General features: G+C 54.1%; 7 protein-coding genes across 7 annotated transcripts; 3 read left to right on the forward strand and 4 right to left on the reverse strand.

Annotated features, from left to right (window-relative positions):
- Positions 1 to 657: 657 nt before the first annotated feature.
- AYO21_10169 (hypothetical protein) lies at positions 658 to 1592 on the forward strand (the record flags this gene model as incomplete). Its single annotated transcript, XM_022660092.1, has 2 exons — positions 658 to 1032; positions 1086 to 1592. The coding sequence occupies 2 exons, from the start codon at positions 658 to 660 to the stop codon at positions 1590 to 1592; spliced, it is 882 nt and encodes a 293-aa protein (XP_022507581.1).
- Positions 1593 to 5515: 3923 nt separating this feature from the next.
- Positions 5516 to 7219, reverse strand: AYO21_10170 (hypothetical protein; the record flags this gene model as incomplete). Its single annotated transcript, XM_022660093.1, has 1 exon — positions 5516 to 7219. One exon carries the CDS (start codon positions 7217 to 7219, stop codon positions 5516 to 5518), a length of 1704 nt encoding a protein of 567 aa, XP_022507582.1.
- A 1009-nt stretch (positions 7220 to 8228) lies between these two features.
- On the reverse strand, positions 8229 to 8999 carry AYO21_10171 (hypothetical protein; the record flags this gene model as incomplete). Its single annotated transcript, XM_022660094.1, has 1 exon — positions 8229 to 8999. The coding sequence occupies one exon, from the start codon at positions 8997 to 8999 to the stop codon at positions 8229 to 8231; it is 771 nt and encodes a 256-aa protein (XP_022507583.1).
- A 1049-nt stretch (positions 9000 to 10048) lies between these two features.
- AYO21_10172 (hypothetical protein) lies at positions 10049 to 11122 on the reverse strand (the record flags this gene model as incomplete). The annotated part of the gene is made up of 1 exon (XM_022660095.1): positions 10049 to 11122. One exon carries the CDS (start codon positions 11120 to 11122, stop codon positions 10049 to 10051), a length of 1074 nt encoding a protein of 357 aa, XP_022507584.1.
- Positions 11123 to 12041: 919 nt separating this feature from the next.
- AYO21_10173 (hypothetical protein) lies at positions 12042 to 12647 on the forward strand (the record flags this gene model as incomplete). Its single annotated transcript, XM_022660096.1, has 1 exon — positions 12042 to 12647. One exon carries the CDS (start codon positions 12042 to 12044, stop codon positions 12645 to 12647), a length of 606 nt encoding a protein of 201 aa, XP_022507585.1.
- Positions 12648 to 13473: 826 nt separating this feature from the next.
- Positions 13474 to 13944, forward strand: AYO21_10174 (hypothetical protein; the record flags this gene model as incomplete). The annotated part of the gene is made up of 1 exon (XM_022660097.1): positions 13474 to 13944. The coding sequence occupies one exon, from the start codon at positions 13474 to 13476 to the stop codon at positions 13942 to 13944; it is 471 nt and encodes a 156-aa protein (XP_022507586.1).
- A 1958-nt stretch (positions 13945 to 15902) lies between these two features.
- On the reverse strand, positions 15903 to 16211 carry AYO21_10175 (hypothetical protein; the record flags this gene model as incomplete). Its single annotated transcript, XM_022660098.1, has 1 exon — positions 15903 to 16211. One exon carries the CDS (start codon positions 16209 to 16211, stop codon positions 15903 to 15905), a length of 309 nt encoding a protein of 102 aa, XP_022507587.1.
- Between the last annotated feature and the right edge of the window lie 536 nt (positions 16212 to 16747).

Genomic DNA, 16747 nt, shown 5'->3' on the forward strand with positions numbered 1-16747 from the left:
GTCCAATCAGCGGTTAATCTGCCTATTGCCAAGCACCAAAGGAGGACTTCAGGTCAATGGATCACAGAGGCACATGGGTACCGGTACAACAGCCACCAGAAATCACTTGTATATATGTTTTCTCTCTCTAAATTCTGTCACGCAAAGACCCCCTTCTCCACAGCAAGGGCGAAAACCGAAGTTCCCACGAGTTCGAGTCCCGATCACGGCATATGTAATCTAGGTCCTGTCAGGTCAAACCTAACTCCGGGTTAGTGGGCATCAGGGCCTCGATTCCTCCCCCCGGTCCTCCCTACCTCCGACGACATCGACGACATCAACCACTGTAGTATAAAATTCGTAGTAAAACCGGTCGAGAAAAACCAACCCTGTAAAGGGCGAGTTTTCCTTGTCACAGACCAGCAGGTTGAGCTGTTCTGTGATAAGTTTTTTGCCATTTTACATCCTGTCAGAACAAGAGAGTCCCTGTCTGTCTCGGAATGACGTTATGGCGCTGCACAGGCCAAGTACGCGTGGTGAGGTTCACCAGTGGGGTATAGTCAGGCCCCTTTGGTATGTCCGACAGGCCACCACTGGCGCCTGGCGGTAAGCCTTAGTAGCATTATTTCAATGTTGGAATCATCAGGCTGAGCTCTTTACTCCGCATAATTGTGTGTAATGAAGACGACCTGGAGTCTCGATCATGATGTCCCTGCGTCACTCGTCTCCTCCCAAGCCTTCATTACACCCGATCTTGTTCATGAAATCCCGTCGACCGTCAAGCGCCCAGATTGGACACCGCACTCGTTGCCGGCCAGCCAGATTGATCTCTACATGGACCTGCCAGAGTCGAACGATGGATTCTGGATCGGAAAATGCCTTTCGGAGGAGCCCATGACGGAGAAGCCGTTCAGAAACCCGTCTGAAGATCCAATGCTGAGGCGCTTCAAGGCCTCTGACGAGGAGTTCGAATACCTCGAATTTCTGGGCAAGGGCGAACAGGGCATTGTCGTATCTGCTTCAATCAATGGCGTCCGATACGCCGTCAAATTTGTAGAGACTACGCTGCTCCTTGAGGATGAGGGATATCTCTGACATGGCCCTAGTACTTCCCCTATACTCGCAATCCTTGGTCGAGGCTGAAACCCAAATACGAGCATGTTCTTCTCGATCCGTTCGGCGGCGAAAGCCGAGCCTTTGCCCGGTTACAAGATATGGGCGAAGACGGCACATTTGCGGTCAAGTGCTATGGATGGATAAAGTTGACGGGCCCCCAGCTCGACGCCCTCCGCACCCGGTTCAGAATCTGGGAAGATCCCACTCCCTGGGCACTGGTCAAAGAACTGGTCGACACCACTGCTTCTGCAGATCAGCTCCCACTCATGATCAAGAATGTCGACATTGCAGAACAGTGTGAACTATATGTCCCAGATGTCCACCCTGGCAACTATGGAGGTGGGAAATTCTTAGATCTTGGGGTCGCAAAAGTCATGCCGTATCCTCGTCTCTACTGGCCGGCTCTCTGTTATGAAACTTTATTTGAGCGAACGCGAAACAGACTGCAGAAGTGGATTTTCCGTGGAGCCGAGTTCATTGAGCCTCAGGAGGGTTGACAGAGAGATCTAATTAGACCTGGCGGGGATTTTGAGGACATCAGGGGCTGGGATCCATCTCCTATTCCTGAAGAGCATCACTCAAAGCTTCAGATCACGGCTCGTTGGACCTCGATCGCAAGTGCAGCCGCAAGGAGCCCGCCGTCGTTGGTCGGAGTGGCCATCAGAGATCTATCCGTAGTAGGAATAGTAGACTATGCACGACAGCACACTCGGTCACAGCTCGAGGATCCCGTCATCGATAGAAGAGCCTCGCGAAGACGGTTGAGTCGAGGAGAACCTCAGGCGCTAAGCGAAAGAGGGAGTCAAAGGTCCAGGACACGACGTTGAACCCTTGGTGGGTTGCGAAACAGTGAAGGTGGCGCGGAGCCTTGGAGGGGAGGGGGTTCCGATCACGTGGATCGACCTTGATGGCGAAGTGAAGTAGCTCAGAGCCTGTCTCGCTCGGGCCTCTCTCAAAATGAATAGTATGCGAGTCTGTTGCCAGGCAAAGCTTGAAAAATGCACGCAGACGATACAGTGTCAGGATTTTGGGCGGTTTGATTTGGCGCGCCGCAGAGTCCTCGAGACACCGAGCCATAGTCTGATGGGATGCAGAAACGCATGTATTGTATATGCTAGCTAGGTCCGAAAACTCTTATTACGCCAGTCCACGTCTGCGACCACAATGCTCGTCTTTGGGCTGTGATCATTGCCAAGAAAAACGCAAGTAGCCTTACCATATCCCAAATTGAGGAAGCTTGGGCAACTTGGGCTGTTTTGTCAAGACATGGAGTGAATTATGGTCTTGTGAAGCCCTGCCTGTGTTCGCCAGCTCAAACGCACGGATTCTCTTGTTCATATTTCCCTCACCAGATATTCAGATAGTCCGCAATCGACACCACGTTCCGAATGATCAATGCCGCCGCTTGGATGGTTGCCAGCAGTATACACGCGAGCCATGCCAGCTCCGGTCTCGTCAAAAGGCCAGACCGTCTCCGGCGTCACCTCCTCCTGCAGCAGCAACCTCGCCTCGAGCAACGAGAAAAGTACCCGGAGATCGGTGATTCGCCTTGCACGAGGCTATCCGCCATGTCCTTGTTCCGTGTTGTGATCAGGAGCCATCTCGAGGCATCCAAAGTGCGAGGTAGGCACCGCAAGTAATTCATCGGAGGCCTTATCGGCGGGCTAGTCGGCCGTCCAAGTTCCCAGAAGGCATTTCCCAATATATACAATCCCTTTTTATGCACTTAAACGTCTCTTTTCAAATCCGCTCTCGGGGTTGCTGCGCGATAAAGAGGGTGCGGGGAGAGGAGGGAAGGAAGATCGGATGCCTCGTCGCAAGCTCGGCCGGAGGGTAGGTCACTGAGAAGGGCGCAGGGTGTAAAGCGTGATAGATCAATTGATTCGATTCGATGGCGCAACCGACGTCTTCACCACACGAGCGACAGCGCCGTAAGTCAGGGTGCGGCGCAGCGGGGAGCTGGGACGCCAGCAACGTCTGCGGTCACAGCAGGGATTGACCTTTGACTGTTCGACATGGTGTCTCGATTGCCGTACAGGACGGGTCAGGTCATGGACAAAGCACATGTCACACGTTTGCTTGCTTGCCTGCTTGATTGATTGAACATGTGCGGCGCGGCCAGGAACTTCGAAGGGGGTGTTGTCAATCATGAGGTCATGCTGAATTTCATGGCGAGGCTGCGAGTTTGTCAGCTTGTCGCGTCGCTGTGGCGCTAAGCCTCAACAGGCACAGCCTCGGCACGTTGCCACGTGACTTAAACCTGAAGCTCCCCTCAAGAATGGCCTCAAGGGCCAATCGTGAGCGACAACGACGACTCCCAAATCCTCCCACGCCCGCAGCAATGCCCTCCCTACAGGTAGCCAGGTAGGTGCCTTTTAGCAGCCGGTGACTGCATCGGATCGCATCCTCCAAGTCCGCACACGCCCGCGGCAATACCCTCCCTGGATCCCGGGCGCCCGTGACCGCATCGCACCGCATCCTCGAGGCACCACGTCTCCCTACCTCCCTACCCATCCGACGTTCCATTACACGAAGTCGAATGAAACCCCTCCTCTCCGCGAGGACCTCACAAAACAGAGGCTGGTTTTGGTCCCGGTGCTGCGACTGGTGCTCGTCATGTCAAACTCCGCACTCCCACTCCCGCTTCCACTCCCGCTTCCACTCCCTCCCGATCGAAAGGAAGACGAGACTCGAAGAACGGGAGAACATATACCGAAGAATACCTACCGAGTGAGTCCACAACGCAACACAAAACGAGCAAGCCCGGGGATGCTGCGGACGGCGGAGAATACGGAAGATACGGTAGACACATTATGCACTACACCGCAGGGTTGTGATTGTCGAGGGAGTGAGTTAGTGAGCAGTAGAGTATACAGAGCGAGGCGTCTAACAGAGACCCTACGAATGCTACGTCCTTCTTCGCCGCGGGTGGTTGGCTGGAGTTGAGAGCCACTTCGATGTGATCGCAGGTTGCCGCGTCGCCGTGAGACCGTGAGGCCATCTGTCGAGATAAGAATCAGGCTGTCGGACAATTACATCTGATATCTTGCAGAGAGAGACCAAGTGCTCAAGGCCAAGGTTGGTGCATTGGGTGCAATTGGCCGCACTTGACAAAGATCCGAGTCATGAAGCAGACATACATACAAGAACAAGTACACATACACATTCCAGCGTTCCGGAACCGGGAGACAGGGAGATAGATAATAGATTGAAGCAGAATGAGTACCCCAAGAAATGCACATCTATATCTCTGATGCCATGTCCATCATATCAATCCATAATGGCCGCTTCTTGAATGCATATCTTGGTTGAATCGAGACCTCGATACCACGATACTCCGTACCGAGGCATGGCGTACACATACACGTAGGTAGACCCAGACCTGTGCAATCCTGTACCCCCTCCCCCACCCACTGGAGGCCTTCACATCTTCACATCTTCACATCTGCGATAGTACCGGTACCGGTCCCAGCACCGAAAAACCACAAGTATATTAGTTTTCTCTCTCTAATTTCCACCACGCAAAGACCCCCTTTACGCACACACAACAAGGGCGAAAATTCACGATACCGAATCAAAAATACCGAGTTCGAATCCCGAAATCGATTAAAAAGTCGACATCAACCGCACTGTAGTATAAACTCCGTAGTAAAACCGGTCGGTCGGGGAAAAACCAACCCTGCCAAAACAGGGCGAGTTTTCCTTGTCACAGCCCCAGTAGGTTGAGCTGTTCTGTGATAAGTTTTTTGCTGCTGGGCCGAGCTGGGGAGCTGGGTGGCCGGCCTGGGAAAACATCTCCGGAGGATAAAATCTAACTTGGACCTGCGATACAGCGGTGTATGATGTACGCACATAACTTCAATTCAATTCAATTCCCATGCCGTCCCACCCCATGCGTACCCGCAAGCAAGGCTAAATGTATCTCAGATATATCTCGACGAGATTGATGAAACGCCTTCCAGGTCCCAGGGACGAATCCAAAAGGCACAAGTGCTCTATGATGCTGTATGGCCATGCATGCAATACCCACTCAAATAAATAGAACAAGTTGGCAGATCCCATCCAATGCAGTGTCACTCGTATCCTCGAGTCGATAACACAAACTTGTATATATATGTACAGGAGAATCGTGGTTGGAAAACGACAAAAGGCATCCGACATCCGGGACCGATCGACCGTAAAGGGGTATTGAAGTGAAGAAGCAGAAACACCCGGCTCATGAAACATTGCAACCATCGTGTGTATATCAAAACGCCTACGACAACATGACGAGGCTTCCGCAACAGAAAAGGGACAAGGACTCTCGAAAGTTTGCGAGCATCGACGACCAGTCTTTGTGGCCTTGCGGATTCCGCAGTGGGGGGGCAAAGTGTGTCGTCGCATCGTGGACATCGTAGCGGGAAGATTCAGGACTGCGCCTTTAGCCGACCTTCCAGGAAATCTCGCCGCACTCTGATCGGGTCGCGCTGAATTTCTCGACCCGCTCAGTCATCCAGCCCGACATGTACTCCTCTTTGGGGTCGACCGGCCGACCCATCCTGATAGAGTGGCTCAGTTTGCAGGTTCCGGGGTGCCAGGCAAATTGCATGCACTGCACATCCTTGTCGCAGACCACGCGGCAGTCCTCAAAGGACTCGACGGACTTCTTCTCGGCCTCCGAAAGGTCATCCCACATCTTTTGTTTCTCTTCATCATTCTTCCAATCCCAGTCGTTGTCTTCTTTGACATGGTCCTCCTTGGGCTCCGTAAATGTCTTGTCCGCAGCCAGGTTGTTCCAGTCCTTCTTCTCTTTGCTGATGTGGGGGCGGACAAAATCTTCAAAGACATCTTTGTAGAGGTAGGGAACGGCGCCGGGGTCTTCGTCGTCCCATGTCTTGTTGAGCCACTCCTTTTCAAACTGCCAGAGCGCTTCCACCTCGTACGAATGCACATGGTGCCAGGTGATTGCCGGAGTGCACCACACACCATCGGACCAGATGAAGCCGGAGGGAGGGTCGACTTGGAACATGGGCCAGGCACCGCTGACGCTGACTCCGGCTTGGTCCATGGCCACCCCCAGCATCACATCACCGCAGCAGATTGTAGAAGTCTCCTTTTCCCAATCAGCAATCTTTTCAGGTGTGCGAATGTCTTCGAATTTCTTGACCGCATTGCGGGATAACAGATAGCCTGTGCCACCTTGCGCAAACGCCGTAGGGCCATGCCAATAGACGCAGCCTGCGTAGAGCGGTTCGTCTGGATCCATGCGGTCGAGGAGAAGCAGGAGATTGGCCCAGCTGAGATATGTGTCGGCATCGATCGTGACAAACCATTCGGCATCAGGGTATTTCAGGTAGGCCTTGTGCAGCATGGGGATGTTTTTCCATTTATCCAGCGCCCAGGCCTTGTCGGATCCCAGCACGCTCACGTCGCCGTGCGCAACATGGGCCGCGTGGACCTCGTTGTAGAAGTGGAAGTCGTCGTGGTTTTCTCTGTACTCTTGTCCAATCTCGTCCAAGGCGTCTTGAATGCGGAACTCGCCCACCTGTTGCTCCATGTCTGAGAAGATCATGAAATTGGGCACGCATTGAGCCAGAGTGACGAGTTGTTCAGGGACACGCGCAAAGACTTCGGTAGCCCCAGTCTTGACCATGACCACGACCTTGTCCGCGCCCGGTAACTGGCGGCAGGGCGGGATGTGACTGTCGGAGCTGTAGGAGGGGGTTGACGCGGGGGTATGTTCAGGGGAGGTAGTTGGTTCGGAGTCCGACTTGGATGCGGACTTGGATTCGCGATGGGAGGCGGATTCAGGCTCGGAATCGGTGTCAGGGCTCGGCTCAGGTTCAGAGGTCGAGGGGTGTTCCGTGCTCGTCGGCGCATACTCTTCGGGTTGTTTGACCAGGTCGAGGTCTTCCTCGACCTCAAAGTACCCGTCTTCGATCTCGACATCGGCGACATCGTCGACAGCTGCGGAGGAGGCAGAGCCTGAGCTCTCTCGGAACGACGCGGGAGAACTCAAGCCGTACACGGCGCTCGAGTCAGGATCGGGGAGGTAGTAGGATCGGAAGAGGAAGAGGGAGACGAGGGCGACGAAAACGAGGAGAAGCCGCACAGGGCCCAGCGCTCGAGGGAGGGACACGGACATGGCTTCTGTTGTCTGATTTCCAGGAATAGAGAAAGACACACTTCAGCCTCTGAGCAAAGAGGTCGAGGTCGAGGTCGAAGGTGAAGAAGACATTGAAGAATTACAAAAGGGAGCGTGCAAGGAGGGCCATTTTTGCCGCAGGTTTGTATGTAGAGGTACACGGTGCATCCATCCCTTTTCAGGGGATTCGTGATTGATAGGCGCATTTTCCTGAAATTAATTGGCTTGGGTTGCATGGGTGGGGCGGTCGGCGGTTTGATCATCCGATGCTTATCACGGCTCATCCCATTTATAGGCGCGCCTGAGACCTGAAACTTCCCCCCCAAATGGTCCCCCTCACTGCCACCCCTCTAGTGGGTGTCTTAGCTATCTAATCTACCGCCGAGGTGCCTATAAGGGCTCCCTCGTACGCACCTACAGGCACCCATAGGCATCCACCAGGATCCCTTCAACCCCCCCCTTCGGATGTGTTCCTAGGGGATATGCTGATGCCCATCATCCCACCATCCTTCAGTGCTTAACCTCATTAGGTGTGTTTCAAATCGATCCGAGCCCCATGCGACGCCAATCCGACACGTCTATTCCGCTGATGCTCACTCCCGCCCTTCATCGCCGCCGCCGCCCGCGACGCGATCGCGAACAAGCTATTTTCACTCAAGGCCACGTTGAGACTAAGTTACTTGGTCTCTCCGCTAAAGAAGTAAGCGACATTGTTAAAATTGAGGTCTCAACTCGATAAGAATATCTCCGCGTGATGCCATATCAAGTACGTTAAACTCCCCAATCCCCCGCATATTCCTCGTCGCAGCGAGAGGAAACGTCGTCAAAGCAGCAATATATGCCTCCCACAGTCCGTCGCCTCTTCCAAGTATTGCATCCCGTGTTCGATTATGTGGATTTTTATACCGCGAACAACAGTCCCTCCCCCTCTTTGATATGCACCAATGCCAGTTCTCTGCTGGTCCTTGCACGTGAAGACCCGATGTCTCCATAAACATGTAAGATGTCCTCACTCTTGACCGGCCTTGCCGCCGCTGGCTGCGTGAAACACCAAGCCGACGTCCCTGGGCGGTTGAAGGGTCCAGTACGACCGCCCCGCCCTCCAGGAATACAGGATGCACAGGGGCACGAACCAGGAAGGCTGTTCGACTTCCCTGATCTGCTCGCCGTCCCAGTAGAAGCTTGCGGGCGACTCCTCCTCCGGGGAGCGGAAGTCGAGCGTGATGCGGATCGAGAGCTCGACTTTGCTCGCTGGGTCGAGGACGAGGGCCTGCATCCACCCGGGGAGCTGCGGCATGATCTGGCGGTGGATCTCGGCTTGTTGGCGGTAGATGGCGCATTCGGTCGTGAAGCGGTCAGAGAGATCGCATCCCGCGCGGTCCAGGTGGGTGGCCGCGTAGATGTCGTCGTCCTCCCTGCACACGATCGCTCGCAGGTTGGGAAATGCCGCCGTGTCAAGGTACCGGCGGTGCTCGTTGTGCAAGATGATTGTTTGGATTCTCTTTTCGACGACTCCGGGGATACCGATGTGCTTTGGGCGAGCCCCGTCTTTGCAGATCATGGTCTTGATGCTCCCGGGATAAGGCTTTCCCAGTGAAGGATCAAGGGGTGTGAGATCTAGCGGGTACGCTGGCTGATGCCAGCAGTCCTTGCCCGGCTCGTTGACATCTGGCTCCACGGTGATGTGCAGTTCCTGTGCGAGGAAGTTCTCGAAGATGATTGCCGGTCCGATATTCTCGGGAGTATTGATGAAGGAGATTCGCTTTAGATTGTCACCCATGTTTGATAGACGAGGTTGGCTGATGCGGGCTCAGAGACAGGATGGTCCAAGCTGGAAGCAAGAATGTCAGTCAGGCTGGGCTGAGGACAAAAGGAATGGATGGAAGATGGGATACCAATCTGCCACCGGGCATTGAACCTTCTCTCTATATTCTGTCCCCCTTCCCCCTCTCCAAGCAAGGGGTGGACGCATGAGTGCGCGCTCCAGTGGATGTTCACGGCAAGACTCTCCGCAAGTTGAATCGACCATCATCTATCACCACCATAAAACCACGATCGGGGCTCGCTTATCCTTTCTTCCAGCAAAGCATGAGATCAGGGTGGCGGCCACTAGTTCAATAACTGGATATGTTAGTGTCTAGCCTGGCCAACCTCCAAGTGACAGCTCAAGTCAGCTAATCAAGATTCGAACAACCTAGCAGAGGGCTGTCCGGAAGGTGGAGGAGCCGAGTTGACCATTGATCGTATTGGATGAACCCTGGCTGCAGGCTAGGAACAGGTACATGACCGTCAGAGCATGTGCATTCGAGAGACTTACGAGGAACCAACTAGAGAGGACGTCAGGTATCCCTTGCATGCTATCTCTTCCTCCACAAGAGCGGCTGAGCTGATGCGGCACCAATCTAAAACTCTTTCCGTGGGATCTGGACAATAAACGCAAGGGATGAGAAAAAGGTCCAAAGACCCAAGAGTCCAAGAAGCTCAAGGTTGCAAATCACCAAAAAGCAAGAAACAGGAATCCGGGGGTGGTGGTGTTCTGCCGCACTATGTCTGTTCGATTGAGTTTGCTCACAGAGTCTTCTCTCCACGATTGCTACGTCGCTAATGCAGGCCCATAGGCTTACAGACTCGCATCATGACCCCCCAATCACCAGCCCTTGACCAGACTCGGTATTGATCGGCCCAGGCCCGCCTTTCGAACAAAGCATTTTACCGCCGCAACTCCACCGGCAGTGGTTCTGATTGGGCACCCAGACACCTTCGTCCAGGCTAGCTAGGGCTGTCGGCGTCTCAAGACTCCAAAGGGCACTTCTCAGTCCCCTAGATCCCCTAGGTGGCTGCTGTTCTGGCCTCAAGCAACTTCTGGGCATCAACTAAGCCGTTCAGCTCCTTGGTCCGCCACTGAACTGCCTTGCACAGACCGTACAGGCACTTGATCGTTGGCATCGCAACCCCTGCCTTCTCGCCCTCTCTCAGTGCCTCGCCCAAGATGTTCTCGTACTCGATAAAGCGGCCCTTCCGCCGATCCTGCAACATGCTCGGAGCACAGAATATCTCCATGGGGTCACACTCCACCATGGCCTCCACCAGTGATTCGGGCAGGTCGACATTGGCCGCTGCTTTGGCCGCCGCACGGATCTCATTCATGGCTGGCCTCACCAGCAAGTCGAGGGGGTTGGCGGGGTCCTGTGCGTCGGAAGCGAGTCGATAGCGCGTGGTGTCCAGTCCCGTCAGGGCACAGATGGGATTCCACACGGCATTGTACATGAGCTTCCTCCAACGCACAAACAGCACGTCCGGCTGATACGAGCACTCGACCTTGCCTGAGGCGGAGTAAATGCGTACAAATTCCTGCGCGGCAGCAACCTGCGTCTGCTCATCTATGTTACCCGACAGGAATGGACCAATGAACAGCCTGTCGACGTCGTTTTGAAGGATGTGGCCTGGACTCAGCTCGTCGGCACCCATCAACGACACCCCCGACAGACAAACGTTGGTCGGGAACGCCTCCAGCAATGGCTTCTCAATATTCAGTCCATTCTGGATGAGCACAATGACCGTATGGCCCGGGGTCACTGCCGGGCGGATCAAATCGGCCACGGTCGGCGGGACATCAGGGATATTCTTTGTAGTGACAATGACATAGTCGAAAGGTTTGGTCGGTGATGATGGCGCTGTCACGTCGGGCACCTGGGACAGGATCTCCGAGGGCTTCCACCCACTGAACTTGCCGTGATCGCACGAGTCGATGGTGAATCCCGCATCGTTGACCACCTTGTAGTTCGACCGCAGCACCGCCGCCACCGTGGCCAACCCGCCCTTTTCCAGGTTCACGGCCGTCATGGTGCCTATACCGCCGCTGCCCACGAGGAGAACGCGGGCTTTTTCTGCCTTTTCTGCCATTTTTGACCAATTCTTCCCAGTCTCTTATTCCGTCGGTCGGTTGGATGTCGTCAGGGAGTCAGGTCGTCAGTTTGAGCCACACGGACGAGATACTGGCTGGAGATGGGAAGGTATTGTACAAAATTGTAGAATTTCTCGAGATGTACCCAGGTGCCATGTGCCAGGGCGTGCCAATGATTGGGAACATGATGGACGGTGACTTCCGCAGCGCTGGAGATGTCCGCTCTGCCCAATAATTAATGCCGAGGATTTCCGTCCGCAAAGGTCGAGCTCGTCTCTAGAGATTCAAACTACCACGATGCCTTTACCAGTCCCACCAGAATCTTTCGGGGGGTGAAGTAACGTGATTTGATTCTGGATTATGCGGCTAATCCGGCGTTGCAGTTGCATCATTCATCCCGGAACCGGCCCCTTGCAGCCAATGGCAACAAGAGGACCAGGACCATCCCGGGCCGGATGAGTCGCTTTGCTTCTCGCCTGGTTGGCTCCCTTTCATGCAGGTATATGTATTGCACACCGCTTTCGTTCGGGGGACTTTTGGATTCTTTGCTTGCTTCGCTTTTCTGGGTCTTTGCCTGTCTATCTTTTGCCTGTGTACTGCAGATATTCAAGATATCATATATCAAACCATCACATCACACAGCTTGCTTGTAGCGTCTTGTTTGAATCTTTGCCGCATCTCCTTCTTGTCTTGACTCTTGGACTAAGAGCCCAGCACGGCAAGGGCCCAAGGCTGTTGAATCCTTCCTGCACCTGGACCGGGCCACCGAAAGACAGAGGAAGAAGGACCCAGACCGAGAATCCAGTGTCGAAACCGGAACAGATCTCAGATACCCGTCGTAAACGTCAAGACCCAAGCAAAGACCCAGACGCGACACAAGACCCCAGCAGAAGTGCCTGGCCCTCCTCTGCCACAAGAATGACGACCCCCACGGCCCTCTTGGTGTGCGACGTGCAAAACGGCATCGTCGAGCGCATCCCCCTCGAGGCCCGGACCCCGTTCCTGCAGCGCCTCGCCGACACGATCGCCGCGGCACGCAACGCCGGAGTGACCATAATCTACGTGCGGGTGGCGTTCCGGGCCGGGTTGCCAGAGATATCACCGCGCAACGCGTCGTTTGCGCGGGTCAAAGCCCACGCTCAGGCCCTGGCCCAAGTCCACGGCGGCGCAGGAGGCGGCGGATTCGGCGAGAGTGACCCGTCAACGCAGATCCACGCCGCGGTCGCGCCGCTCGAGGGAGGGGGAGACATCGTCGTCACCAAGCGGCGCGTGTCGGCTCTGTATGGTACCGATCTAGACGTCATCCTCCGGAGCATGGATATCGGGACGCTGGTGATCGCCGGCATCAGCACGAGCGGCGTGGTCATGTCGACGGTGCGTCAGGGCGCGGACATGGACTACAAACTCATCGTGCTTGGAGATCTCTGCCTCGATATGGACGCGGAAATACACGATGCGGCGTTGAAGGTCATTGCGAAGCAGGCCGAGGTGGTCGGTTCGGTGGAGTGGGCAAAGAAGTTGTAATAGTCACTGCGAGTTTAGAAAAGCATGGAGATAACTGTCTTAAGGAGAGAGAGGGAGGAAGTGAGAGGGAGAGCATGCCGGTATATACTGCAAGGTATGTAGATACAAGCGCTGCCAACCACCCAATGAACCAACCAGATTGGCAATTCCTGCACTTCTGGATTTATGCCTCAAGGAAAGATATGGAATACTCCATCAATTCTATTGAGCATAGACTTGCAGATAGACCGCCCAGCTAACCTCGCTGCAGGAGTGTGTCGGTATTTGGTGTCGTGTCAGAAAGAACTCGATTTCGAAGAGGGAGAAAGCTTGGCGAGACGTGATTGGTCAAGACGCACAAGGCTGCAAGGCTGAACGCTTCCGCACTGAGGTGATTCAACGCATTGAGGTATTCAACCACCTTCTGCATTCATCACGCATCACGCACGAGACATATACACACGCACATTTAACCGTGGCGTTTTAATTCTATTGTGGCGAGAGAATCAAGTCCTTCAGACCTTACACGTTGTGTTCTGTTCAGCATGGCCGATGGCTGGTCACCATTGATCCTGTCTGCGCTTGTTCCATGTCCCTCGCGCGCACACCATTGTCTCGTTCCTTCTTCTCTTCCTCTGATAACTCCACGTCATTGTAGCAAAACTCAGCTCTTCTTGAATCATTGTAGTATCGGTAGAGTTCGATCGTCGTCGCTGTGGAGGCCGGCCATTTCGAGTTGGCGGGAAGGTGGTGGCGCCACGTCTTCCGGGTCGGCCCAACGTTACAGGACAGGACGTAGGTCATAATCAAAAGAGAGACACGATATGTGGTGTGTGAAGAGGATATAATGGGCGAGGTGACCGTCGTGATCATGGTCATGGGATTGAAATGGGGTAAATGTGCTCTGCGAGTCTTCCGAGAGGCCTCACGGATCTTGAACCGACCACCATCCACCAGCTGGGAGCAACCGGTTCCGGGATCGGGCTCTGTCCATGATCTCCGGAGTGATTTCGACACACGATGTGGAGAAGGCCTGCGGGAACCTCCGATAGTGCATCCCAGATGGACCTGCGGAGTGTTGTTCTCAACTGAGTATCTGCTTGTCTCTCGATACAAGCGGCATCAGCCTATTATCTTCTATTCAACATGTTGTGGCACCAAGCCATCATCCCAATTATCCGCCTCGATTTGGAAACGGTCCTTCGGCCGGGCTGTCGACCTCATCGAAGTCGCTGTTCTGCCAAAGGACGACGGCGCAGATGAAACGTTGGGAGCTGGAGGCGGGGAGCCAACAGAGCTCCTCGGCGAAGATGTGTGAGTCCGTGCTCACCAAACTGCGATTGATGGAGGTGGCGCAAAAAAGGGGGAAGACGGCGGCGCAAAGTTCTCTCAGCGGGAATGTGCCCCGGGGGGGGGGGGGGGGAAACGGGGAACTCGAGCAACAAGAAACGACGCTTCGTGCCGGCCTGTCGTCCATCAAGCCCGGAGGTTCTGCGTTAGCGTTTCCATCACTCCCAGAGGGAGTCGATGGGAATTCCACGAGTATTCTCTCACCTGCAGTGATGGGGTTGATACTTTCCGGCCGAGGGCTTAGGCAAGTGGCCGTAGAGCGGCCTTGTCGCTACACATCTTGACGCCTACCCCATAATCCACAAAGGACGTCTGGCGGGCGAATGCTCGCAGGGCGTTGAGGGCTGCAGCGACATCCAGTCCATTTTTGAGGGGATGTCTTCGTGCCATTGACGATGTGACTGACGGTGTCGATATCTTGACGCGGCGAGAGTTCGACGGGCGCAGGCTGAAGCCGCACTAGTCTGAAAGGGGCGGTGACGTAAACCTCGGTAAACATTCCAAATTTGTCGAGTATCAATATCACGTCCTGAGACTCATGTTGGTTACTACGGGAGGGTATTCCACGTCGATTCATTTCTGCTTCACACCTGTTGTTAGATACAGTACCTTCTTTGATCATCAACTCGCGAATTTTCGCTCAATAGGCCTCTCGGAGTCTCGGAGAGGAATTTCCTGCCTGCGAGAGCGATGAGAAGTATTTTCCAAAAAGTGCAAGACACGCTATTGAACTATTCTGGTCCAGATCCATTCTTCCCTACCACGGGTCCCTGGTTGACCGAGTCCTGATAACGATGTTGTCAACATCCTCTGGACCGCAGGACACGTCGCACAGAAAAGCGCTCTCGATTGAGCCGCATTTTTCAGTCTTCTGTCGACTTGTTCTCTGCTGTTGCTCGGCCTGACTCGGTACAGGTCTAGGAAGTGGTATTCAGTGTCGAAGGATCCCGATCATCAACTGCCGAAGAGAATATGTAACCGCAGCTAACAAACGCCTTGGTCGATGTCTGCTTTACGGCCTTGCGGCGACCAGGCATGCAAACGTGACCAACTTGCCAAGACCAGAATTCTGAATCTCTGAAACTGCGGCAACTGGTCATGCAATACTAGATCGACAGGGAGATCATACGTCTGCTTCTACCAAGGTTGAAGCTCTCTTGTTTATTTCAATCGATGACACATAGTCGCGTCGTCCACTAGCCCTTACCGCCATTCGCGTCCTACGTTCCTCCAAGAAGCATCTTGTCCTTCGCCTTCTTCCTTGTCTCTGCATCGAGCATGGCAGGTCTCGGGACTTCACGGCGGTGAAGACAACCCAACCGATTCCGACCCCGCAAGTGAAACTGCGCTCTTCGATAGAATGGAGTTACATATATCGTGGTGCAGAAGCTCGGCGGAAAGAGCATAGCAATCGCGCGGCAGTCTTTGTCAAATCCTCCTCCGCTTCCAAGTGCACATCCTCGAGAACGCTATCGATGAAGGCATTGGGAAAAGAGATGGCCAGCGTGGGCGGAGCACATTGTAGGATTGCAGGTAACCATGTGGAATACAGCGTTGTGGTCCAGTCAGCGATAGCGATCACTTCCATTTCTTCCTCCGCGGTGGTGTCGACAAAGCGCCGCCGGAACTCCCAGAGATCGAAAAGACGCTAAAGTACTAAGAGTAGGAATGGATTCCGCCTGTATTTAGTCATGATACTTGAATGGCTTGTGTATCCTGGTGCACGGAGACTATAGTCGGCATCTTTGATCGGGGAGCTGTGGCTGGCGGCCACAGCACTGGGAGTACACAACTGCGCGTCAAATCAATCCAGACCCTCTATCTTGGGCTGGATGCGTCGAAACTCTCTCAGGCCCGAAGGTTGAAGCTCCGGGAATGGAGAAGGCGAGGCCGCGGCAGTGGGAGGAATTCTCTGTAGTTGGCCTCTCAAGAACTTATCTCTTTGCGCTCCAGAAGGTCGTAGGTTGGAATCTTCTCTAGATCATACCGTGTAGAGAACCGTCCGGCCGATTTCTTCTGGTTGCAGTACTCCATGGCTGCTTTCCGAACAGTATCCCATGCAATGACGCTTGTTCCGAGAGCAGCTTTGTCCTTGCCCACAAGCTCCAAAGCATCCTTCAGCCACGCCACGCAGTTCCAGTCCTTCGCCCCGTCTTTCACAGGGGTTTGGCACAAGATCGCATCAAGACGGGACGGGTCGTTGACTTTGTCGATCAAAACCCGCACTAACAACATGTTGGTTGGTCGGAGAGGCACAGTTCCCTTTTCAAACTCCCAATGTATCCCGTCTTGGGTCACCTTGTTTTTCCATGGTATCGTACGCCGTCCTTGTCCGGCTCTTCCACCTTAGGGCCGATCTGAAAGCCCAATGATAGCTATTCCGGCGGAAGTTGCTAAGTAATCTACTGCCGGAGATGGAGTGCTCGAATCTCACTCACGTATCTTCCAGGTCACGCATTCTTGGCTGTCCTCCTCTTGCATGAAGACAAACGTATAGGCGATCTTTGTTGGATATTTTCGTTGTGATTTTCGAATTGAACCTCCTCTTCTATCCGCAGAATCACCGATGTGCGCTAATGGACGAGGTACAGAGGCGGAGAGGAATTGGAGGTGGTGGCTCAGCAAACACTTTGAGGGAGGAGCTGCGGAGGGCATTTCTCGTAGACTAAATCCGGGTCAAGAGAGAACGACGGATTAAGGAGTTCGACATATCAACCAAGGTCTCATTCAGACGCTCAGGCAAGGACAATGCGTTGTGCTTTTTGCCGACG

This window comes from Fonsecaea monophora (assembly GCF_001642475.1).
Source record: "Fonsecaea monophora strain CBS 269.37 chromosome Unknown Scaff112, whole genome shotgun sequence".
NCBI lineage: Eukaryota > Fungi > Ascomycota > Eurotiomycetes > Chaetothyriales > Herpotrichiellaceae > Fonsecaea > Fonsecaea monophora.